This window comes from Saccostrea echinata, unplaced genomic scaffold (assembly GCF_033153115.1).
Source record: "Saccostrea echinata isolate AGI-Se365-2 ecotype Australia unplaced genomic scaffold, CSIRO_AGI_Sech_v1 ptg000029l, whole genome shotgun sequence".
Taxonomy (NCBI): Eukaryota; Metazoa; Mollusca; class Bivalvia; order Ostreida; family Ostreidae; genus Saccostrea; species Saccostrea echinata.
In genome coordinates this window covers 44,351,191-44,377,484 of record NW_026889778.1, presented here as the reverse complement: position 1 = coordinate 44,377,484, position 26,294 = coordinate 44,351,191, and the positions used below count along the sequence as shown (strand labels likewise).

Below are 26,294 nucleotides of genomic sequence, written 5' to 3'. Positions count from 1 at the left end.
GTTTGTCTTTTCAATGATTGATAAGGATTTGACAAAATCAGATGTCTTTACAGATGTTTCTAGCTGTTTTAAAACTTTTTCCTTCTTAGACAAAGATATGCTGTATGCAACTTCTGCTACTAACTCCGTTATTGCAGAATCATCTGAATTTAACTCCTGTGTTCCCAAATTGCACAAAACAACGAAGCACAAAATGAGTACTCTTTCGAAAACATGTTTTGGAGCTGTTTTCAAGTTTCGTGCAATTTTTAAAATATTAGTTTTGCCAGAATATCCACAAAGGAGCCAAATAAAATGCTGGAGGTTAATCTTAGGTTGTTTTGAATTACCTTTTGACTTCTGATGTTGTAATTCACAAACTGATCCAGTTTTCAGAAATAATGTTTCAACATAGTGCATTCTTGATATATAAGAATGAGGTAAAATCGCAGCGAGTTGGTGATTTTCTCGGATGGCATATATATTACTGATAGTGACGATATATTCACTCAATAGTAAAAATACATCAAACGAAGGTTCAAATTGACCACATTTTAGTAAAAGAAAACAGAATTCATTGAAGAACATGCAAGCTCTTACTGTGTCGCACCTACTAAAATTTTGTACAGTTTCTAACAGCGGTCTTGCCATAGACTTTAACACATATTTGCCCTTTTTTTCGGCTATATCTACTCCTTCCAATTTTGCCTTCATTCTTAGTTTCTGTAAATTTTGATCATTTTTCTTATTTTTACAAAAATTGAAAGAATTTTCTCTTTCATATTTATTCATAATTTTTGTTTCATAATCACTCAACATTTCCAAGACATTTATTTCTTCCAAAGCCATTGCTTTCTGAAGAAGGATGATTTCAATGAAACGTTTAAATGCATCTCTGTGTGAGTTTTGGATGCCGTTATCAATTGCATATAAATTTTCTTCCATTGCCTTCTTCATTACCTTGTCACGAAAATTTCTCAATAAATAGGAAAGTGAGTTAATTGAGTCTGCATTATGTTCAGGAAAAGTATCTATAGCATTGAACGAAACCAGGGCTTTTGAGAACTCTTCGCATCTCTTCAGGTCCACCCCTTGTGATATGAAACTTAGTTCAATTGACAGCATATGAAAGCGCACAACCCGAAATAAAGATTCTGTTCTCGATTCCTCACTTCTACCCATATTTTTCAACATTTCTGGTACATTTTTGTTGGTTGAGTTTTCTAATTGTTCACCTGGTGGCTTCGTCTGCGAGTTGATTAACCCTTGAAGTTTTAGCTGCCACAATTTTGCTTTCTTTACAACGAAATCCAGAAAGCTATTTCTTGCATCTTCCTTTTTTAAACAAACTTCAAATTTTTCCTTCGATAAATTCCATATATCTACAGCTATCGGTGCCTGTCTGGGGTATATCTTATATTTGTCATTCACATCTTTATAAAGACCATAAAACATATAATTTGAATCAAAATATTCGTGTTTTTGAAGATCCCCTCTGTCTAAGAGAATTTGAAATGGAGGGTTTAATTCGCCCAATATCATTAAAATATTCTGAATGTCTTCAATATGATTCAAATTAATTTTATGCATTATCCATCCAATGCATTCTAATTGTCCTGGAAGTTCATCTCCATACATATAATAGGCAGTATATACATCATTTTGATTTTCTGTTAGGAATCCTCGGAGTAGATATGCCCTTGCTTTGAAAGGAGTATCTGGATCTTTGTCGTTAATTATTTTATTTAAATTTTCCAAAGCTGTGTTTCCTTCTTTCAAGCATTGAACTGCAATCTGTGCCTCAATGATAATACATTCATTCCGTAACTTGCGATTAGAGGAATCTGTTTTGTCAAGACGATGCAAGGCTTTTTGTATGTTCCCATTTCTCATATAAAGTTCCACCAATTTTTCTTCCATGCCTTGTAAAATTAAGATAAGAAAATTTTACTTATTATCATCAATATCATGTTTAAAAAAGGGCATTGCTATTTATATTTATAAAAGCTGTTTGTGAGTAAAATTATGAGCACCTTCTTGCAGTAATAAATCTTCTGCTTCACGTATGAAATCACAAGATTTAAAGATATCTATCTTCTTTTCAACTGATATTCTTTGAGCATAGGTCATCATGCAATCTTTCTTTCCCATCAATCCGAAATATTTTGCTGCTTTATAATTTATTTTATCCTCAGATTCCAAGCTTTTTGGTATTATATCCTATATAAAAGATAGAAAGATATAGTTACATGTCATAAATTTTTCAATCTTTTCTAAATCTGTTGATTGATACAGGTATTTCTTATATATTTATTTACTTTATACAATTTTTCAAAGTAAAAATAATGAAAATAATATTTTTTTATGTTTCCGTTTTATTCAATAGGAAATTAAGGAAAGAAAATTTAAGAAAAATATGTCATGTAAAAATTATAAAAATAAAATATCGATGAAAAGGTACATGTAATTTTATGCTAGAAATTCATGACATGCATTTTGTCAAATGGTCATTATGTACAAGCCTTCTTTTAAATTTTACTTAAGAAGGATTTTCTTCTTCTCTGGAATACGTTTTACAATTCAGTGTTAGTGTTATCAAATACTTTTATTTATACAACCTACTTTAAGCATGATTTGGAAGGGCGTAGAGTAGTATTATCTCACATAGTTTTATTATTAACTTTTCTTTCAAACTCTGGTTTACTTCAGTAATATCCTCTCAAAATGAAGGGGCTAATTTTGTTTTCCAAAACGAGAGAAAGCAAACCCGGTAATTGCATGCGTGTATCTTACTTTAATCTAGCTAAGGAAAAAACAAAACCACCGGCTAAAAATGAGTTAAAAAACCCAGATATTTTAAAAATGATTTTTCTTGTTTAATCATTTGTGTAATTTTGAAACCCTGTTGTGGCCCCCACCCTATCCCTGGGGAATTTACACTGCCTGGGGATGCTCCCCTATTCGTATGAATAATTATGGATTTGCAGTCTACGAGAAGAAGCTTTTTAAAAATATACATGTATATCCTATATATTCATCTGTAAAACTTTGATCCACAATTATCCTACCCATCCCTGGGGTCATGATTTGAAATACACTATCCGAGGACGCTTCCATATAAAAATTATGTAATTAAGCTTTGAATGAAGTAACGATTGATCAGGGTTGATTATGCAAAATTAGTCAACTACTTTAGGGTAACGAGTAATAAGATTTTCTACGACATAATGCATAATAAATATCTTACAATCATAGTCCAATCTTTGGGTTTTGACCCAATTCTGCGGTCATAAATTTATTTATTTTGGTAAGTGGGCCATAGCTTATTACTATCTAGTTTGAATTTTGAGTAGTGAATGCCAGTGAAAAAATGGGATAATTTTTGAAGACTGCATTTATTTTGGGGTCCTGGGGGAGCAGAGATCATGAAATATACAATGTTTGTTCCTCCTTTACTCCTATATATGATGGGATAATGCACATTCTAAAATTTGGTTACCTGATTATTCCAGAGAAGAAGCGAATATATGTTCAGAAGTTTACAACGACGGACAAAATAGATATCTGTAGGTGACCTTAGGAATCTATTGTAATTTAACTGTAGTCAAAGCTTCAATGAGTATTTCTTCATGCTATGTATTTCTATTTTTGTAACACCGTTCTATGCATCAGGTAATAGTTTTGTCATGCTGAAGATCGAAAACGTACTTTACTTTGTTGGTGAGATTTGTATCTTTCAAGACAACGATAAGCCTCATCAAAATGGCCCTTATCTGCCAAAACCTGCAATGCCTTTCCAAAGTACTCTAGTTGTTCGAGACATCTACTCTGGTCAACTGGCATGTCATTAATCTCATAAACGGTAGCTGCTTTTTTCATCTACACAAGTAAATAATAAACTCAATGTAATTTAAATTTTATTTCAATAAGATTTTATTCAAATCACATAGTATGCGAATCGGCAGAGTGTTATTCATTGCATCATTTAAGAAGAACAACAATTAATCTACCTGAATCCAAAAACTACTTAAAAATGTATGCGTATCGAAATGTTGCTTATAAATTCAAACACATCATATAATTACATATTATCAAAAAAGACCAATATATACCCAGTTAAACTTTTCATAGAGCTTTCCCAATAACTTGTATTCTGAGAGTCTTTTCAAACATCTTGTGGCTCTTTTAATTCGTTGGCATTTTAAGTAGCCGAGAGTAGCCAATAGCAAATCATGCTGAACTGCAGCGTCAACAGGGAGGAAGCTTCAAAAAAGAGAGAGAGATAGAGAGAGAGCATAATTCCAATTCAAGGAAAGTTTTGCACCTGACTAAAATTTAGAAAATGGCATATTTCGTATGTATCATCTATATCAAAAAAGTCCGGTCACATGAATATCATGAATAACAAGGTCAGCAACACCCCTTGAATTATGAATAATTGAAATCTGCTGACCCAGTGAGGTTTTTAAAGAAATATTGAATGCTACCTCGATATTCCATGACTACAAATGCTTTTATAGACATTTGTTTACAAGAATATGATGTCACAATCCCTTACAAAATAAATTGTATACAAAGAAAAATCATCTTGTGACATTCGCATTAGGTCAATCATGATGCATGAATATATATTTACATACCTAGCCCGTTCTTCTCTAAAGCGAGCTTTTGCGTATTCAGCCATTGTTGGGTTTTGTCCATTTTCATAGCATTTTGAAGCTTCTTCAAAACGTTTTTGCCGGAAAAGGCATTCTCCTTCCTTCACCCATTCAGCATTCGTTGACGGTTGGGCAAATGATCTTGTTTTAAAAACTAATACAATGGAAAAAAAGGTTATAGATACTTTAACTGGCAATTCTATCCACAAGATCGCTTGAGTGTCATGTAACAATTTTATACAAGTAAATACTTTTTTTTTTACTTGCAAATGCAAATGATTCAAATCTTATTATCTTTTTTTGTCTTCCCAATACATGTATATATAGACAGAACGGTATTCGATCTTTTCTGTATATGACCCTTTTGCATATTTGACCTTATTTCAGTGTAAAAAAAAATTCTGTTATAATATTAATTTTTTTTAATGTCAGTATTTTTATGTACCCATAATCTAAAATCTGGGGGTATATAGTTTTTGCTCTGTTTGTCCCCAAAAACTTTGCCCATAACTTTTGATTGGTTGAAGCTATGGCTTTAATATTTAATATGTGTATTCTTTGTGGAAAGGCCTTTCTTTGGGTACCATCATATTTGACCTTTTGACCTTGGAGTTTGACCCAGTTTTGCAAAATTTTACCAAACTTTAATTTCCATAGCTATTGAACAGTTGGTGCTAGGGCTTTCGTACTTCACCTGTGTAATTCTTGTGACAAGACATTTCTTTGGATACACACACCTTCGACCCTTTGACCTTGACCTAGGTTTTTGACTACTTTTGAAATACTTTAACCTTGACCAAAACTTTTGAACGATTGGTGCTATGGCTTCCATATTTTACATATGTAATCCTTGTGATAGGACCTTCCTTTGGATACCAACAACTCTGACACTTTGACCTTGGAGTATGACCTACTTTTTGAAAAAAATCTTTACAATTGTACAACATATGAGTTGTCAAGTTAAAAATGAGCGCAAGTGATCTGTAAGTAGCTCTTTGGAAGAACAAAAACCTCCAAGAAGACGTTACAATTCATCGTCTCTGCCTAATGTTTCATTCAGTGGGTTTTAAATGTCTTCCAATAACGTCTCCACACTAGATAACAACCTAGCCAACCTAGTTTTGTACAAACTAACCCTCTATCCCAGGGCTTTGCTATCTCCTCGCTTATTGATTCTGAATGATTTGCCTCCATCATCAACTATTAATGATATTATAATATATGACTGTCAGCAGTCAAGTATTTATTGGATCTCTTTTTCTTCTTATTGCAACAGCTTTAGCACCACACATTCAAGTAATTATACAGAGTTGTTTACACTCATTGTCAGAGACCATCAAAACACAAGAAACAATTGAAAAACAAGCTGATGAAATCAAGAGTGTTAAGGAAATAAACTCCGATTTAGAACAGAGGGTGGATGATCTTGTGTTTGGCCTTGACGACCTGGAGCAATATAACAGAAGAACTTACCTACGATTCCACAACATAAACCGAACGAATGAACAAACCCAAAATACGGACGATGTGGCATCAATATTTTCAAAACAATGGGTGTTAGTATTGTAGCTGATGATATAAATAGACCGCATCCTATCGGCCGCCCGAACCCCAATAATCAAATTCAAATGCAAATAATTGGTCGCTTTCGCAACTGGAAAATCAAAAACAAAATCTTTAGCGCTAAAAAAAACCCAGAAGGATAACCCAGAAAACCCCAGCAAAATCTCCATTACGAACGTTTTAACAAATACTGACAATTTGTGGTTAAAAAATCATAGAAGGAAAAAAAAGGATAGTTTCTGGACATATGACGTTAGAATTTTTATTTAAACGGAAAGGGACGGAGACAGATTCAAATCATATCGCTGGATGACCTGTATTAGTTAATTGGTTAAATATATCAAGAATCTACTTTTTTGGACGTGTCACATATAAAAACAGAATCCATATTCAATACAATGGACATGCTTAGAAACATGTTAATTTAAATTGCCATACTCTCCAGTACCCGTGTATTGATTTGCTTTCTGAACAATGTTATTAGTCATGCTTTGTTTACTTACATCATTTCAGTCTCTTATATATGTTTGTTATAACTGACCTGTAAGTACTTGTTCCTGTAACAAGCTTTAGTTCATTAATCTTTGTTTCCTATTTGTTTTTTTTTTATTGTGTTTATATCTGCAATGGGTTTCAATTTTTTTTTGAAAAAAAATTTAATGTTTACATGTTTGCGATATAGAAGTTCGCTGTTTTTGCAGCTTTATTTTTCTTTCCCTCACCACCCCATAACATTTCTTATAAACGATTATTGGTAATACTCTTGAACAATATCGAGCCACATTTGGAATTTTCTACCTCCGAAACCGTTGCACAATCAAATCAATGCCTTATTGTTTTTCAGATTTATACATTTAATCTCCATCTTGTTGAAAACATTACCAGTGTTGTTAACAAAAATTCAGAAAATTTCATGCTGTTGATGCGCACAAGTAACTCTTGGGAGATAAATCGTTAAATGATGTCGAGAATGAATACCTGTTTTTTAATTTTTCAAACTTTTAATTAAAAGTCAGGTCTTTTTGGTTGATGCAATAATTTACTTCTTGCAAATTCTATTCAAATTGTACATTTTCCGGAAAAGAAAAACCACAGACAAAGTCGCACCCCTGTCTTTCTTTTTCTCGATAAATGATTTTATGCTGTAGAACAGAACTGATAAGTTTAAATATCATTCTATCAGACTGATTTAAAACTAATTGATAGTTTAAACAATTTCGTTAGGGCACTGATCCTTTTTCATAGCCGGATTTGTTTGTTTGTTTTTTGTTTTTCTTTTGCTTAGTTTCACTTGATTTCATTTCTGTACACGCACAGTGCATATGTCTGCATTTGTATTGAAATTCGTAATATATTATTAAAACAAATAAGTTCTTCTTTGACATCCTTCTTTTTTGCTTTCAAATATTCCTTTAACTTGTGGACGTTTTTCTATTTGATCATTACGGAACAATCCAGCGACCTAATTGTATGGCATATTAAACAAGAGACCCAAGGGCCTTAACGGTCACCTGAGTATAATACAACAATTTAGAGGATCCAAAGCGTGTAAAATAAACTGATAGATGATCTTTGTTGCCCAAAAGCAAGAGAAATAGGATGATCAGGATCAAAGAAATAATTAGTCAAGTATTCAATAACAACTCATAAGTTAAATTCTAAACTATCCCCCATTTATTACTATCACCATGCTGACTATTAACAAACTATTAGTTCTTCTGTACTACTTTTAACCCCATATTGTGACCTCTCATATTGGCCTCTCTGCGTCTTTGAAGAACATTTAATGAGATAAGTTATTTTTGTCTCATTTTTATTTATTTATTATATAGAAGTCTACCTGATCATTAAAACTATGAAAGTACTTTTTGTATTATATGATAATTTTTTTTGCATAATTCTCTTATTCTATTAAATTTCAAATACATTATTTACATTGCTTATTAATTATCAAAAGTGAATGGCAAAGGGGAATAACTTCTCTCAGTAGAATACAAATCAATAGAGCCCTGGCCAGGACAAGAACACTTGACCAAATGGTCCTGATGTTCAAAAATCTGGTAAAAATATCCTAGCTTCTTAAAACCTTAATTCTGATTGCCTTCGATATGCCAAAGAGCAGAGAAAATTGCAAATAAAACAAGCATTCTGAGAGTATTGCATTAGTAATACTAGTCCCCTACCGGCAAGTGTAATCTGGTTCTCGCTAAAAATTGAAAATGCCATAATTCCGTCAAAAATCATTGAAGCGGAACGAAATGCAAACTTGATCTATTAGTAATCAAGGCTCAATATCTCCAAGCGTTTAGAAAAAAATCGCGGAAAACCCTTAAAAATTGAAAAGGTCATTATTCCGTCAAAAATCAATGAAGCAAAACGAAATGCAAACTTGATCTGTAACTCATCAAGATAAACTCACATACCAAAAATCAGCTCAATATCTGCAAGCGTTTAGGAAAAAAGTGCAGAAAACCAAGTGGGACAGACTGACAGGCAGACAGAGGGACAGACAGACAGACGGACAGACTCAGAGGAAACCTATAGTCCCCTCCGGTTTCACCGGTAGGGGACTTATAATGCATTTTCACCACAGATTCAACACAGCCCCACCCTAATACTTAAAACCCATGTCCCAGGGTCATGAAATTCACAAATGTGGTAGAGGTGCCCTCATCATCATAACTAGTTGAAGATTTTCAGAGAATTAACACATTTTCACTATATTAACAATATAACTCCCCTCCCCCCAAGAAACACCAAAATCTGGGACTACAAGTTTTAAAAAAAAAAACTTGTAAGAAGCACATTTGTTCATCATAACTATGCACTTTGTTTATCTGCTCAACACTAAGGAGCAAACAGGATTATTTAACAGAAATAATGCATTTTCACCCACCCTTGCACCAGAAAATCTGACCTGGGGGCCATGAAACTCACAATTCTGGTAGAAGCACTTTTGTTCATCATAACTATACACTTAGTTTCTTTGCTTTATAACAGGAGCAGAAAAGAATATTTTGAAAAAGGTATCCCTGTGCATCATAACCAAGCATTTAGTTTGTTTAAATAATACATTGTACCCAGGAGCAAAGAAGAAGATTTTCAAAGAATTAATGCATTTGCACTATATAATCAATAGAGCCCCGACCTAACACCTGAACCGAGGACCCAGGGGCCATGAAATTCACAATTTTAGAAAAGGCATCCTTGTGCATCATAACCATGCAGTTAGTTTGTTTAAATAATACCCAGGAGCAGAGAAGATTTTCAAAGAATTAAAGCATTTTCACTATATCATGAATAGAGCCCCGCCCTAACAGCAGGGCCCCTGACTCAGCGGCCATGCAATTCACACTTTTGGAAAAGGATTCATTGCTTATCATAACCATGCACTTAGTTTGTTTAAATTATACCCTGGGGTAGAAGATTTTCAAAGAAATGATGCACTTTCACTATATGATCTATATAGCCTCACTCTAGCACTAGGCGACCATTTCACTATTAGATCGTAGCTCGAAAACGTAGACGTAAACTTGAACGTAGCACGTAAGTGCGTTTCACTAGAAGTTACGACTTGTGAGTTACGATTAAAGTTGATTGTAAGTCTACGAGTAGTCAGGGGCACTCTTAAGATACTTACGTGCAAGTAATTTCATGAAAAAAAGCAACACAAAACAGAAATATAAGCAAGATTCAAAATGATTGTCACTGTTACTTTTCTACTGTCTGCTCTCATTGCAAGTAAATTTTGTAGACCGAGTCCGATCTTAAAATACACGCTAAAACATACTTGCAACTTTAAAAAAATGCAAGTTTAATATTTCTTTTTTGAGCTTATCTATTTACTACTTTTATTTCAAAATAATACTCGTGTATTTTCCAATGAAACGCTGATTTTTTTTTATCGTAGGACCGTACCCTGTGCATATTTAATCATAATAACATCTTTATTTTTTTGTTTTCATTTTATTTTGAAAAATATGACAAATAAACATTTACGGAAAACTGTTGCGTCAATTTACAGATTTGAATTTAATAAGTTTGTTCATAACTTGGAACTTGTGACAATAATTTAATTTGCCATATGGTATAACATGTATTCCGAGTGTGGAGATTTTTGCACGGGATATCGCGCGATATTGAGTGATAGATAGTTTGATAATACCTTTACCATAGAGATTTGTGTATGGAATATACAGTCCAAAGAATACAATGAGTAAGGCAGTTGCTCTCTGAGAAGTGACTGAAGAAGCAGAATAAATACCGAAATAATACATTATGATATTAATATAGGCAGGGATCTATATACTAAGTAAACATATACGTCAATGATGGAAGTAATTCATTTTTAAAAATACGTTGACAAACCTGCATATGGGAGTATCGGAAATATTAAAAAAATCAAATAAATAAAAATATTTTTAAAAAAATTAAATAATGAATTCAAAGTAATATAAAATAGAAAAAATTATCATTATTAGTTTTTGAACAGAAACATGAAGCAAGGCCGAGGATCGTCTAAACATATGAAAATAAACTTTGTTTCCAAATGTTTAGATATACATATACGAGTATACTCTGTCATAAATCAGCAATTTTAGCTTGAAGTAAAATTGAACATTATACTCCATCGTGGACTATACCTGTTAATTATAAGACATAAAATGCAAGAATAAATTTAGATAATTGATACATAAAATATGATCCCGGTTAAAAAGGAAATTTTATTTAATTTAATTTATATTATAAATATAGATATACCTTTTTTAAGTAAACATTTTTCCATTAATTAATTGTCCTTTTATTTCTTTCTGAAGACAGAGAAATACATTGTGATTTTTTTTAGCTTAGTTATGATCTTTTCCTTCCTTTCGTTCTTTTTTTTTCTTTCTTTCTCTTCAACAAATACACCTCCTCAGTCAGAAGAGTTCCAATAAGTTGGTCGTAACTCGCTTATTGTAAGTGCTACGTCTACGACACGTTTTTGAAACGCTCGTATACGTTCACGTAAAATAACCGTAAACGTAATCGTACGTTTACGATCTACGATTTGTTAGTGAAACGGTCGCCAGAACCCTTGATCCTGGGGATATGAATTTCATAATTTTTGTAGAGGACTCAATGCTTAATACAATCATGCCAACAGTTTGACTGCTTGATGTCCTGGAATAAAGAAGAAGATTTTTGAAGATTTCATTAATTTTGGTGGTTTTAGCCCCACCCCTCAGGCCCCTGGGGGCAGGGACCATGAAATTCACAATGTTTGTTCCCCTTCATCCATATATGCTATATACCAAAATTGGTTGAAATTGGTCTAGCCGTTCCAGAGAAGAAGTTGAAAATGTTCAAATGTTAACATTCGACCCACGACGACAGACAAAAACGGATGGCAATAGGTCACCTGAGTGACTCAGATGACCTAACAATAAGTTTAACTATATGAATTGTTTTTGAAATAAACGACTATGGACCTGCCAATGTCTCGAATCACTTTAAATCTGAATCCAGTAAAATATGAAAACCAGCTGCCTTTAGAAATTCAGAAAAATGGCTCCCAGGAAGTCAACTTGTTAAAATCCGTGCATGTGAATGACACCCACTACCGTACAGGTGCAACACTTACATTTATATGCGGTCGGCCTCCAGAAAGAATCAAACGACCTAACTTTTCTTTATCTTAGTCACCAATTTTTTAGCAACTTTGTAACTTGAATCATAGTCTTCATTATAAAAAAGGAATTTTCAGTAAAATTATTTGGAAATTGACTGTATATGCCGAGGAAACATTAAAATTTTCTGTGAATTTTGAATGTAAACTATCAAATAAGGGAGATATGTTGTAATCAAGAAAACTTACCTGCCCTCTCTAAAACATTTAAAAATAGATTTAAAAAAATTAAAACTAAAATACTAATTTCTGCTTTTCTTTGCCAAAATTAGACACGATTAAATCATCAGATCTTTATGATTAAAGTTAAATACATATTAAGGAATTTATTAGAACATGTATTTTCAAATACCCTACTAAAATCTTATTTTTAAAAAAAGAAATCACTAAAACCCGCTTCGAATGTGCTGTTATGTTTTGAATTTTTATTCATCTGAAAATTGACCTCACCATTACTCAGGATTACCTCAGTAAAAACAGTTTAAACCTCAGGGCTACTAAGTAACAATTCAGTATCCTCAGGGCCACCTCAGTACCCGTCAGTGCCCCCTCAGTGCCAACAGAGTAAATCTCAGTGCCTCTCAGCTACATGTATGCGTCCACTGTGGAAACCTCAGTTCTACTCATGACTACCTCAGTCTACTCAGTACCAGGCACAGTACCACTGAGGATTTTCTCAGTACCTCATTACTTCCTCGGGGTTTTGTTGGATTTTCAGTGCCTTTTTGTTACAGTAGTGTGTGTGTGTGTGTGTTTGTGTGTGTGTTTGTGTGTGGTTTATGTGTGTGTGTGTGTGTGAGGATGTGTGTGAGGGTGTGTGCGTGTGTGTGTGTGAAGCTTAAGCATAAGAATCGACAATTCATGGTTACCATTTTTGTTAGTTTCTACAAGACCTCTCTTCTGAAAATAGTAAAACATTGGTGCTCTGTTTTCTTCGTCTTCATCAAATATCCATACATTTGCCCTTGCTCTAGTGATTGCAGTGTATAAAAGCTTCAGTTCAGTATTTAAGACCTTATGCTTTGTTCGGTCAAATGCAAGTGCGCGTCGCTGCATCGTATCATCTATAGAATGTTGAAAAAAGAAATGATGATTTAAAAATAACAGAGCCGACTAATAGTAAAATAATCAAGAAAGTGTTGCGTAAGAAGAATAAGAAAAGACAAAATTAAAATGTTAGAGATAAAAATGAAATGAAGTCTTACCACATTGTATTTCCACAACACTGGGTAAATCTTTGGTCAAATGATCTGGATTGTTGGTTATTTCATTTAAATACTTTATCACAGTTCTCCATTCTTTCTTTGCCTAGGGAAATTTAAAGGATACATGGCCAGAATTAATTTTCTTAAACAGAATAAGAAATAAAAAAATGTTAAAAGCACTGACATTTCCTTATTTTTAATGAACAGAAAATCAATTCTTACAAAGTTTAATACGGACACTGTTATATATGTGTACACAGCGATATTAAGGCTTCCCGAAGCTTTTAAATGCGCTCAAAACATAAAACTGCATTGCAAGGTCGATTTTTATTTCTATTTGTAAGTTATGTACTTAAGTACGGTCAATTTATATTGAGAGTTCTGTAGGCTATATATAAACGTATTTGTTACGATATCACATGACCTCGTTGATCACGTGACGGTCATTTCTACTTTTTTGAAGTGTTTCACATAAATCGCTTCGGCGCAGCTGATTAACACAATTATTATTAACTTTTTGTCACATAAATAAACTCGTCGCATCCTTGTGAACCCGAAATTTGCTTGGGAAAAGTTATACTATTACTCTGGTATAAAATATTTCACAATGCATTCAACTTACCGACAAATTTGAGGGTATTTTCCACTCAATATCGTCATCTGTATTAAAACAAAGCCATCACACATTTTTCCCAAGCAAGATTCAGTTAGAGAGGGGAAACTCCTCTTACAGATTTCCACAAAAGATCTCAAATAAATCCTCATTAATCGCCTGCGCCAGACTCTTTTATACACATAGCATAAATTCTACTTCTATCCAAGGGTATAAAAAAGGGTAAATGTCAAACGTATATTTTCGTATATATTTTGAACATGCTGACTTTTAAACAAGAGTATAAAGCAGAGTTATCTAAAATATTCGGATAAATAAGATTTATAAAGAAAAGATTAAAACATGTTTATTTTACACTACCTTTCTGACACTTTATATGCAGATTGAAATAAGGTGTAAAGTTTATGACACTCTCCCCATCATAACAGCTCAAGTTTGCAGTGACTTGACGTCATTTTCAATTATGACGTCATACATTTGTAGTTCAGAGAAGTGAAGGCACAGAGTACACTGCGATATTCTCTGGGAAACCTTAACGTACCTGCGTATGTGCTAACTCTTTCGTGACAGATATGAATATTATTAATGATAGAAGTATCCTTACATGTGAGTCCCTGAAAAAGTTAAACAGCAAAACATCATCAAATTCTAGTCCTTTAGCTCGATCAATCGTCATAACAAGACTTTTACTAAATATACTCTGTGCTTCTTCTTTTGTCCCCTCCTTAAAAACGAGAATAACTTGATGCGCCCCAAGTTCAATGTGAGACGTCTGTCTCTTAGTCTCATTCAGAAGTGACGGGAGGTCCCTAGAAATAGATTCATGCTAAATATATGATGAATTAGAAATTATTTTTTTGAAAATTTTACAAAAGGATAAATTACATTTTTTTCAGAAACCAGCAATTAGTCTAGTAGATTATGTTCAAATTGATAATTATATTGATTAATATTATCTAGCGTAAATGACGAATTTGATTTTAAAAAATCGTCGAAATGTCATAAAATTTGTGGAAAAATTTGCATAAAATTTTACAGAAAACGGACAGAAATCAATTGCTCTTTGCGTTCAGGTAAGAAGTGCGGAAAATACTCAATAAAAATACAGACATATGCAAACATAATCAAACTGATATATGTTAAATCAGATTGTTAAGCTTTGGTTTTAACGTACAAATAGATGGTTCTTTGGTTGACGTCTACCTGAACGAAAAGAGCAATTGACTATGAGGTCATAGTACATTTGGCTTCACTATTTCGATTTCATATGCTCCGCGTATCATTGTGTGACGTCACCATGTTACTACTGCTTTTTTATGTTGTAAAGCTTCTTAAGACAAAACGAAAGGCCTAAAGATTTACTGATATATAAATATAAATATATATATATATATATATATATATATATATATATATATATATATATATATATATATATATATATATATATATATATGTGTGTGTGTGTTACCAAGCAAAACAAAACAGTTCAAATGTACACCTGAAGACGGATTATTAAATCCAGAAAGCGCTTGTGTTGATTAATTTGGAAACTGTATATATATAGATATATATAAATATATATAAATATATATATATATATATATATATATATATATATATATATATATATATATATATATATATATATATATATATTTTTTTTTTTTTTTTTTTTTCAGGGCTCTAATTGGCGACTAATTTAGTCGCCATGCCGCCTAAAATTCTTGATTGGCGCCTAAAGTTTTTCCATAAGTCGCCAAATTGGCGACCATTTTAAATTGACTTGGCGAACGTTGAATTCCTGATATTTTCACATTTTTTCTGAAAAAGCGAAGAGAAATTTAAAAGAAGAGGAAATTATTTTTAGCAATGGACATGTCGTGTCTTCTTAGGCACGTCATGGGTCCCTATATTCTATTAAATTTTAAAGTTGGCACCTTAGAAAAATTGCCTGGCGACTAAAAGTTTGCTTTGGAGACTAATTTTTTTTGATAAGGCACCAGCTGGCGCCTAAATTTTAGAGGCCACTTCGAGGCCTGTAAATATATATATATATTTGGTTGTACATGCTGGTTTGTGGTATTTATGCATATCAAGAATTCATATTCCAGACCTTTAAAATAGCTTTTTAACCGAGATAATGCATTTTTATTTTCCTTTTATACTACTCAAAAGGAATACATACATGTATATGATTTGTTTTTGCCAAAAGTCATAAATAAACGTGTTAAGTGTAAAAGATTTGAGTAAATCATACCTCAAATTACTTTCGAGTAAAACTGGTTTTGGACCAGTTAACATTCCGATATCTTTTTCAAGTTTGTCGTACGATTCTGGGAAAAAATCTTCCATTAATTCAAGAACACTTGACGCCATATTCAGTATGCCTGAATGTGATCTGTAATTATGCGGCAGGTGGTAGATCTGTAATTTTAAGAAACTGAAATAAATTAACGAAGCCCAAAGATAGGCATAAAATATTCATCTTTGGCTTGTTATGCATGTTATAGTAAGATGAAATAATAGAATTGAGGATGAGTGTATTTAAAGCATGATTAAACCTTTTCTGGGACGTGTATTCTTCTAGATTTGTGCTTCTCTGCCAGGAAATGAAAAAGAGATTTTATATCTGTGAATCTGAACGCAGTCCCACGCATAATACACTGAGCAGTATCTCCTGTCAGGAATATGCGGTTTGGATTCTGACACAACAATACAAGAATGCAAATTTCTGCTTGTGTGAAATCTTGTGTTTCGTCAACGTAAACCTCATCGACAAGAATATCTCTATTCCGATGTTTGGATAACCTACAAAGAATTTCAATATTGTAAACAATATTGTATCATTTTCATAATAAGTATCAACAATTTTGTTCATGGTTACAACTACCTTTAAAAAAAACTATAAGAAAACTGAAAAAATATAACATTTTTTCTGTTAAACACCTGTTATATAAATCCCTAGTTATATCCGCCTCATCAATATAAAAGGATTTTTGTTTATGATGTTCGTATGCTTGAAACATCTCATAGATTTTTTCTCTCTCCTCCGTAAACATAGGCGCCATTTTTCTCCCCAATTTTATATATTCCTCAAAATTAAGAAATCCAGTTGCGGACTCTAATGCCTCATATGATCCTTTGATAAATGACATGATTTCCGTATAAACAAGTGATGGGTTATATTTACAGTCCTTATCTTTTATTCTCTTCCATGTTTCTTTTTCAAAAACATCGTAGGTCATTATTTTTTTCGACTCAACTTTTCCCCGCTTTCTTTTCAGTTTAGTTTTACTTTGCGGTATACTTTCCGGTTCATCATCACTACTTTGGTCAGATAGTTCATCTTCAGAAATGACGTCAAAATTTGACTGTCTATACTTTGATAAGTCTTCTTCCTTATTAAAATCAGACCAACCATGAATTTCGCCCTAAACAAAAACAACAGACATACAATAAAAGTTTCACATTACAAAATGATATATGTAAGTAAAGCTGAGCTCCTAAAAACAATATCTAAGGCTATATACACTTCAATTTTATACCTTTATTATCTGTAACTAGATCATTTTATTCATTCTGTCACAACAAACGAAGCCGAAAGCTACTCCTACAAGCAAGAGCCTCGGTTAGCGATTAGAATGTGTTTCCTAACGATCTTGTTCCGGCTGAGATTTGTTAAAACATATAATATGTGAAATAGGCTGTAAACTTGTAGTTCTTAAGAACCTACGTATTTGCATGAAATATAACAGTCACAAGACATAATAAAATCCACTTTTAATTAGTATGCATATGTGGTCCCTAAAAAATGCGTCATTATTTCAATTTTTATCAGAAAATAATTCTATTTGACATCACATTCTTTTACGGATCGCTAATCAGAAAACTAAAATATCAGAAACATTCATTGCAGAAAACTAGTGTAAACCAATGGCAAAGTTTGTAAGTTTTTTTCAAAAGTTTATGAAAACACCGTGATCGTATAGATATTAAATGCTAGTTTCTGAAATCTCATCAGAATAGACCAATACACTGGTTACAGCAATTTTTTTTAAGATCCGTCCCATATATTTAAGAAGAGCGTAGAACTAAATCTCCATAAGTAATAATTAGGTGAGGTCCAAAAAATTACAGTCCAAATTGTTATCCAAAGAGTATTCCAAAAGAGAGTCAATAGATGCCAAAAAATGGTCGAAAGAAAGAAGAATAGAATAGAGAGTGCTGTTTTCTGACAAAACAGGGTATTTTGTGCTCAAAGGGTATTCATGGTCCCGGATATAAAAGTACTTTTCATTGGCTGACTTAACATTGCCATACCACCTACGCTTAATCCTTAGGTCTGTCCGTTGACTATGAACCCCAACATGGCACCACCTTCCAATCCAGGTATAATAATATTTATGGACTCAGTCCCCATCTCTGCACCACAGGAATTCTAGCCATAGGCTCTTTTACCTATCTGCTTCAAAGTTCCCAATTTTTTACTCTTAATCTAGAATCTTAATAGTAACTTTACATTTCCGTTCAAATTTTATTTCTTAGTATCGATGGACTTGATTGGTCTATTCTGATCAATTCCATTACAAATGAGTTCACAAAATTATAGTTCAGTGTACCAATAACAACATCCAATTTGTTCTAACAATATAATTATAGCTCGTGATATTAAAATCTCTTTTCCAATTATAAAATCATTGCATGTGGTACACAAACAATGTATATCCCTGTTCAACTTTTATTTTATTTTACTGTCACTACTGAGTTCACTTTTACATGTAATAACTAAAATAATTATGCAATATTAAATCCAAATTTAAAATGCCCAGATAAAATGTCCATTCTAAACCTTATAGGTTTACACTAGTCCCGTTTCTTATTTATTTATTTATTTATTTTTTTTTTTTTTTTGAAATTTAATTTCCGAATTTTAAATAGGCGACTTGTTTTGATTTCTGCTTCAATTCTAAAACTTCTAATTGATCTATCGCTGATACGGGATTTATGCTTAAGATGAATATGCACTCCTGGAAGAAAAAAGTGCTGACAATCCCAAATTTTACTGATAATATTTGATAAATACTGATACTTGCTGTTCTTGCTGATAAATACTCAGTCTGATATATACTGATATTTACTGTTATTCTTACTGTTGTTGCTGATAATTTTAGTTGTTTCTGATAAATACTGATAATTACTTTCGTCTTTACTGTTAAGTCTGAGAAATACTGAAATATTTTTGGTGTGCTGTCTTTGCTGAGAATTACTGTGGTCATTGTTCTTAAATGCGTGTCTACGAGAAAACCATGCAAAATCCAAATTTTATTATGAAAGGCATTGTGATCATTTTGACTGATTTTATTGTTTCTGATTAGCATCATGTGTCCTCTAATAAATCACGGTATCAAAACTGTCAGGTACCTTTGGGGATCCCTATTATAGCCCTATATTCTATTTTTAGCACATTTTATGAAAATATTTTGAAAAACACCCAGAGATTAAGAGAAAAAAATTGCAGGAAAAAATGCACTTTTATTCAAATGTTACATATTAAATAAATTTAAAGGAAGTGCTCTAACTAGAAATATTTTATTTAATTTCATTTATCAACACTGATTCTGTAAAAGTGGGGTCTAAAATTAGATTAAATCAATGTGTTTAAAATACCACTATCTTTATAATGCTGTAAAAACCCAAGAAACGCTTAAAACATTATACATATCAGTTTAATTGCAAAAATCCTTCAAAATCAATATGTAGTTAAAAGGAATTTGGTTGCAAATGGCATTATGCTAATTTAAAAATAGATTGAAGTTGGCTGAAACTATTAGAAAAATTATCTCCCTTAGTGGAACTCTCCTTATTTAAAGGAATTAAAAGTATGGTGTCTTAATGGCAGACGAAAAGATGAAGTGTTGATTTGACGACAATATTATGATAAAAGATCTCTAGCTTTGTTGAAAGATTGTAAAATAGATTCAGCTGACAAGGTATTTTAAATCCAGCACAGAAGACATTTCTGTCCCTGAAACGCTTCTTATCGATAACCATCTTGAACCATGCAGCTGTTATGGGACTTGGACAGTCTATTTTCTGTAAACATACCTACATGTACATGTATGTGTCAAACACAGAAATATACTTGGTCTACACTGGAAAAGGAAAAAAAGAACATGTTGTCACCCATACCTGATAGGGGAGACGCTATTATGCAAACCCGTTAACCGAGAGGGTCAAGCTGAATGAGGTTTTGCCTGTTGGAACTGGTAAGAACATTATGCAGTTTTTGTGTGTCCCTCAAGGAATTAAAAACTTAAGGAATTTTTCTAAACCATTGAAATTAACTTAATTTCTGACCTTAAAGTTTTCAGAGAGACACTGTACATGGTATTTGGGTTGTCAATAGGAAATGAAACAGATTTAAAAAAAAAATTAAAGCATGTTGGGGGTTCCTCCCCTTAGTGAGGGTTGAGAGGGCAATACCAGAGTATTTGGGGAATTATGTCATTATAGGTGAAGAAATTCCCCAGTCCCACAGGTCTTAAGGACAACCCCATACATGTAAATATAATATCACAAAGTGATATCATAATTGGAAATATTTACTGACTTTGTCTTTATAGTTTGTGAAAACCTATTGATATCAAGTTTATACAACTCACATGTCCAATCTATTATAATGATTTATAATAATGATTTATATTTATCAACTAATTTGATTCCTAATTGTTACAGGTATATGCAAAAGATGTATAGAAACACACACTAAAAAATCAGTATGGAAGTAAAGCTGAAGGAAGAGCTTAAAGGTACATATACATATACTATGTGTTTATAATTATATGTAAAAGTTTTATCAAATTATTTCTGAAATTCACTCAGTAGCTTATACATCAAGTTTCACTTATGAAGCAAAATTACCTGCTTTTATTATTTTATAGCTGAAATACATGTAAAAAGTGAAAACTCTTGAGCAGCAGTCCACTTGTTAATTCTTGTTCTCATTCGAGTATATTTAGTACTCACATAAATTAAGGATTCTACAGTAAATGTTGATGAATGGTTTTTACACTCAATAGTTTCATAATATTGATAGATTTCACATGTAAATGATCCAATCCTGTTTGGAAATAAAATTTCAATTGCATATTATTTTGAATTAGTTCTAAAAATAAAATCTCAAGTATGATTTCTGTTTTATTTTATGTGTACATAACTGGTTATAAGTATTCATGTAACTATGAGGATTATTAAGTATTGTATAGTTAATATTAAAATTAATGTTTATTCTTTAGCAGAAATGTGTTCCTATTGACAAGGCAACAATTGAATCAAACCAAACAGGTGATCACTTACTGTAATATAATATTTTTAAGGTACTACATAATAATAAAGATAATGTCAATGTTTAATATCTCAAAAAATAAAATTAACAAATATGTTTCATTTCCACACTGAAAAATATAACTAAGTGGACATTGTTATCATGAAGTTCAATGACATGAACCAGAGTTTGTACACGTGGTTAACATTTTATAATGTATACATACAAGTTACTATAATCATGATAATATACATGTAACTGCTCATTCACATTATTGATAAACAAAATCACAAAGAACAATTTATGTGAAGTTAGGTCTAAATGGTGAAGATGCCTGAATATGTGAGTGATAAACTGAAAAGTCCAGTCCATATAGTTCAAGTTTTGAGCTTTCAAATTATTTAATTATGATTCATTCAAAATGTTTCACCATTAGCAGTTTTAGCATTAACTATAATGTATAAGAGTATATATACTTCATGGCTTTTTCAATTATTTTACAGAGCAAAGAGTGGAGGAAAATGGAAGAAGTCATGAACAGAAAACATATGACCTAATACCTGTAGGTAACAGCCTCCCCCCCCCCCCCCCCAATAAACGTTTATCAATTAATCAATTATCAATTTATCGTTTATCAATTAATTATAAATAACTTGTACAGGCAAGTATGTGTGTTTTTATGTAAATAGTTTAAAAAAAGACACCAATTGACTTTAAGGCCAAAAGCTGAAAGGTTAAGGTTGACCTTTTTCTTTTTCCATCTGCATGTTTTTTGTCCAGTTCTTCCATCCTCAATTTTTCCCCATAAGTGGGGGCCACAATTCTCTGAATTAGCTTGTTTTATATTTGGATCATTTGCAGGTTTGCATTAAACTCAAGTAGCCATTTAAGGCATTTGGATCTCTTACAAAATAGGAAATAAAGGTGATTCAGGCTAGCATTGCCAAGGTCCCTTTGTTGTAAAATTGAAATTATTCCCTAATTCCCAATGTCATTTAGAACATCAAAATACATGCTCTTTTGCTTTTGGGTATAAATGAAAATTTATTGTTCTAAAATGTCTTCTTTGATTATCATGATTATTGCAATATCAATTATAAACTTTAATTCAAACATCAATTTGTCATTGCTTTTACAGATTTTGAATTCATATCATCAGTGCATCTAAATTGGTCAAAAGATGAAAGCATAAATTGTTCAATCATGCAAAGCATATCCTGTCAAATGAAGATAACCCTCCCTTAAAGTGTCAAGTATCTCAGAAATTGGACTATGCAATACTGTACAGGAATATTTTACATATGTCAGCACATTTAGCAATAGGGCCTGTTGCACCATGCCAAGGTACAAAGTTGATGCTTCAAGCTGTCCACAGCATTCCAAAGGAAAAAGATGAAACGTTTTTTTTAGCTCACCTGAGCCGAAGGCTCAAGTGAGTTTTTCTGATCGAAATTTGCCCGTTGTCTGTCGTCATCGTTGTCGTCGTGTAAACTGTTCACATTTTCATCTTCTTCTCAAGAACCATTGGGCCAATTTCAACCAAACTTGCCACAAAGTATCCTTGGGTAAAGGGAATTCAAGTTTGTTCAAATGAAGGGCCACACCTTCTTCCAAGGGGAGATAATCATGAATTTGTGAAAAATCGATGGCATCATTTAAAAATCTTCTCAAGAACTACTGTGCTTGAAAATAAGAAACTTATATGGAAGCATCCTCAGGTAGTGTAGATTCAAGTTTGTTCTAATCATGACCTTCCCCTCAGGGGTAGGGTGGGGCCACAATGGGCGTTCAAAGTTTTACATAGGATTACATAGGAAAAAGCCTTTTAAAACCTTCTTCTCAAGAACAGCAAAGCCATAATTGGTCATATTTAAATGGAAGCATCCTCAGGTAATGTATACTCAAATTTTGTTCAAATCATGACCCCCCCCCCCCCCGGGAGAATGGGGGGCCATAACAGGGGATCATAGTTATACAAAGGAATACAAATGATATATCAATAAAAATTGTCTTCTTAAGAATAAATTCAAGTTCAAATCAACCCCCCCCCCCTCGAACCACTTTTATATCAAAACTTTTCAAGACTGAACTGATTTCTGCTTTTTCCTAGCCAGAGTGCTCAGGTGAGCGATGTGGCCCCTGGGCCTCTTGTTTTTTTTTTCATGACAGTTTTGGGACTCCTTGATTTTCCCAGACACTAATTAATGTTTCATATATTTTGCTTTCTTTCAGTGTAGTACCTTCAAATGTGTTTTTATTTTTTGTTTGTTTTTTTTGTTGTTGACAATTTAAAATTAGAGATCATCTTATTAATAAATTTTTTTTATAATGTTGCTGTCTTTAAATTTTCTATGTAAAAGTAACATGTACATGATACATTTGGTATTTTTCAAATGCAGTTGAAGGAATTTAATTGAGCATTGTCAAATACTTCATTTAAATACTGGTTGTGTTTTTATGACTTTATGGTATTAAAAAAGACATAAACTTTGTTCTGTTCATTCATTTGTATAATTTTAGGGCAAACAAAATCAGCATTTGTATATATGTGTTGCATGTTTAAAAACAACCTTTGCAGTGAAGAACTGTATGAAATTTGGGCAACACTGTGAAAAAGTGGATTTTATTTACTGATGTGTTCATACTTTTGAACACTCTCTCTGTTAAACTTGCAATTTTATGTATTTGCAGTTTTTGCAATGTGCATTTTCATGCTAGGGATCCTGTAAAATGAGCCCCATAGCTACATGTATAGCCAGTTCATTGCTATAATACATTAAGCCTTGTCAAAAACTCATGATTTTTAGCTCTACTGGCTAGAGACCAGAAGAGCCTATGCTAGGGATGCGCGATTTTATTGGTATACCGGTATATTGCAATTTTTTAATGCGTGATACGTATCGTGATGCGGAGACTAAAATACCTGTATTTGGTACATAACTATAAATTCCGGAAATTATTCATTTATTTGTTCAAACTATTGAATGACAATAACAGGAAGTGTAAAAAATGTTGAAAACAGTTAAACAACGGCATCAAAACATGCTTTATATTAAATAAATGAAAATTTAAAAAGTAAAGTTATGTTTTTATAGCATATTTTTAAGAAATATTATGGAAATTCATTTGAAATTGTAGTAAAATATGCGTGTAAAAATATCACGATTTATCATGATATTTTTGGGAAAAAATCATGATATATCACGATACGAAATTTTTGCCGATACCCATCCCTAGCTTATGCGATAGTAAGGTGTTGGTCGTCTGTCTGTCTGTCAACAAAAGCTACTCCTCCTATAGTTTTGGTCTGATTTCAATATTACTTGGCACACAAGTAAAGTATACCGAGATACATAATTTTTTTTATCGGATTTTGATTTTGATGAGCGGTTTTGCTATGTTTACTAAAATAGAAATTTCTGTAAATTTTTTTTTAAAATCTACTCCTCCTTTAGTTTTAGTCAGATTTCCATGAAAAGAGACCAAATCAAGGATCATTATTCTATTTATTGCTGTTGCAAAGTTTCAAGTCCAACTGCTACTTATCTCTTCCTTTGTTAGAAGTACAAACCAGTAGAGCTACAGTCTCGAATAAGACTTCTGGTTAAACAAATATTCAAATCATGCATCTTTGTGACATTCTGGATAAATATAAGCTAATTTCAGTCATGAAGATTGAAGGTCATGTGCCTGAAATGATTTAACGTTCAAAATGTAATCACTCCAGTTGTCCAGTATGCTTTCTACCCAGATATAGTGTAATTTTGCTAGGATGAAAAAATCAACTAATTCAAATGTGCCACCACATTGCCTGTTATTTTTACTAAAATATCTTAAAACAAATACTTTTTGATAAAAAATATAATCACTGAAGTGTCTCTTGAAATTCTATGCCTGTTTTTTCTACAGAATATCCCTTAGAATTATTGTGATCTTTTTGCACTTGCAGTTCTGCACTTACAAGAGTGAAAACTCCATCAATTTAAATTTGCAACCAAAATCCCATTAATACTAAATAAAATATTTAAAAACAATCACTTTTTAAAAATATGAAATCAATGGAAGCGTTTCTTGGAATTTTATAGCTGTTTTTCTGCAGACTATTCAAATATCCTTATTCCTTACAATTATCGTGACCTTTTTGCACTCGTAGCTCTTCACATTCAAAAAGGTATGTGGAATAAATTCTGTAAATATTTTTTTCAAAGGTTTTAATTCCTTAAATCCATTAGTTTTGAAGATATTATGGAAATTTTTTATACACAAACAGAATATGTACGAAAGGTGTTATTTTTCCATACTGGGTATAGAAATAGGCTGACGATAAACTAGTTCTCCCTGTATCCATGGTAACAAATCAAATGACGTCACCAAACTTACGCAGTAAGTAAGTGACCTTGATCTCACTTTGTATGCAAAGTTTCAAGAAATTTTGAAAAACTTGCTTTCATAGCATTCTGCATGGTTTTCTCGTAGACACGCATTTAAGTTAAAAAGGTGACAAAATAGCCCGAGTAGTGATAAATGTTTTAAAAGAGTATATTTTATAAACGAATTCATTACAGTCTACTTACAAGTTACCGTCTTGATAAGAAAATCACATTATATTTTTTTAAAGTTTCATCATTTATTTATTTATTTATTTTTTAATTTTATAACTATATTTCTTTATTTCAGTCAATAGTTGCAGTTTTCAATGTATATTATCATGTAGAGTATGTCTGAATATTTGACAAGTTACATGCATGAGAGGGTTTCGTTTGCTCTAATGGTTGAGACGCTCCCCTTCTTTTGAAAAGGTAGAATTGAATATTTCTCACAAAAATCTATTCATGTATCATATCCCCATGGCCGTAGGAACCGGGGGGGGGGCGTGCCCCCCCCCAATAATTTTGCCGATATATAGAATACTATAGAAAATATAGCTACTATGTGTTTGTGCCCCCTCAATAATAACGTCTGATGACCTTTTTTTTTTTTTTTTTTTTTTTTTTTTTTTGCTTGTCAAGGAATTTTGGTAGTTGATAGTGCTCCCCCTAACTGTGAATGTATGCTTGTGCCCCTTCAAAGTGAAATTGCTTCCTACGGGCCTGATACCATGTCCTTTCCATGAAGAATGTGCTGATAATGTGACAGGTTCAAATAATAAAGGATCATTCTCTACAAGGCCGTTTTGCGGCCTACAATAACTTCAAATTTTGAAGTAATATTTTTTCCTTTAAAAACTGCATGAGACAGTAGGTAGATGTTCCGATTTAATGATAAAAATTAATAGGTGAAT

The 26,294-nt window shown here is 32.3% G+C and overlaps 1 protein-coding gene across 1 annotated transcript; it reads right to left on the bottom strand.

Moving 5' to 3' along the window:
* Window positions 1-13,044: 13,044 nt before the first annotated feature.
* LOC133194292 (TPR and ankyrin repeat-containing protein 1-like) lies at window positions 13,045-18,965 on the bottom strand. The gene is made up of 6 exons (XM_061330276.1): window positions 18,888-18,965; window positions 16,636-17,120; window positions 16,251-16,497; window positions 15,947-16,113; window positions 14,291-14,495; window positions 13,045-13,176 (listed from the first exon to the last, which is right to left on the bottom strand). The coding sequence occupies exons 1-6, from the start codon at window positions 18,963-18,965 to the stop codon at window positions 13,045-13,047; spliced, it is 1,314 nt and encodes a 437-aa protein (XP_061186260.1).
* Between the last annotated feature and the right edge of the window lie 7,329 nt (window positions 18,966-26,294).

What these genes read in the sequence shown, in the direction of transcription:
- LOC133194292 (XM_061330276.1), bottom strand. Translation starts at nt 18,965, where the DNA reads ATGACCACAGTAATTCTCAGCAAAGACAGCACACCAAAAATATTTCAG. An exon ending in ACTTAACAGTAAAGACGAAA is followed by an intron (nt 17,121 to 18,887) that starts GTAATTATCAGT and finishes GTTTTTGTTTAG; the next exon opens with GGCGAAATTCATGGTTGGTC. An exon ending in GAATACACGTCCCAGAAAAG is followed by an intron (nt 16,114 to 16,250) that starts GTTTAATCATGC and finishes TTAAAATTACAG; the next exon opens with ATCTACCACCTGCCGCATAA.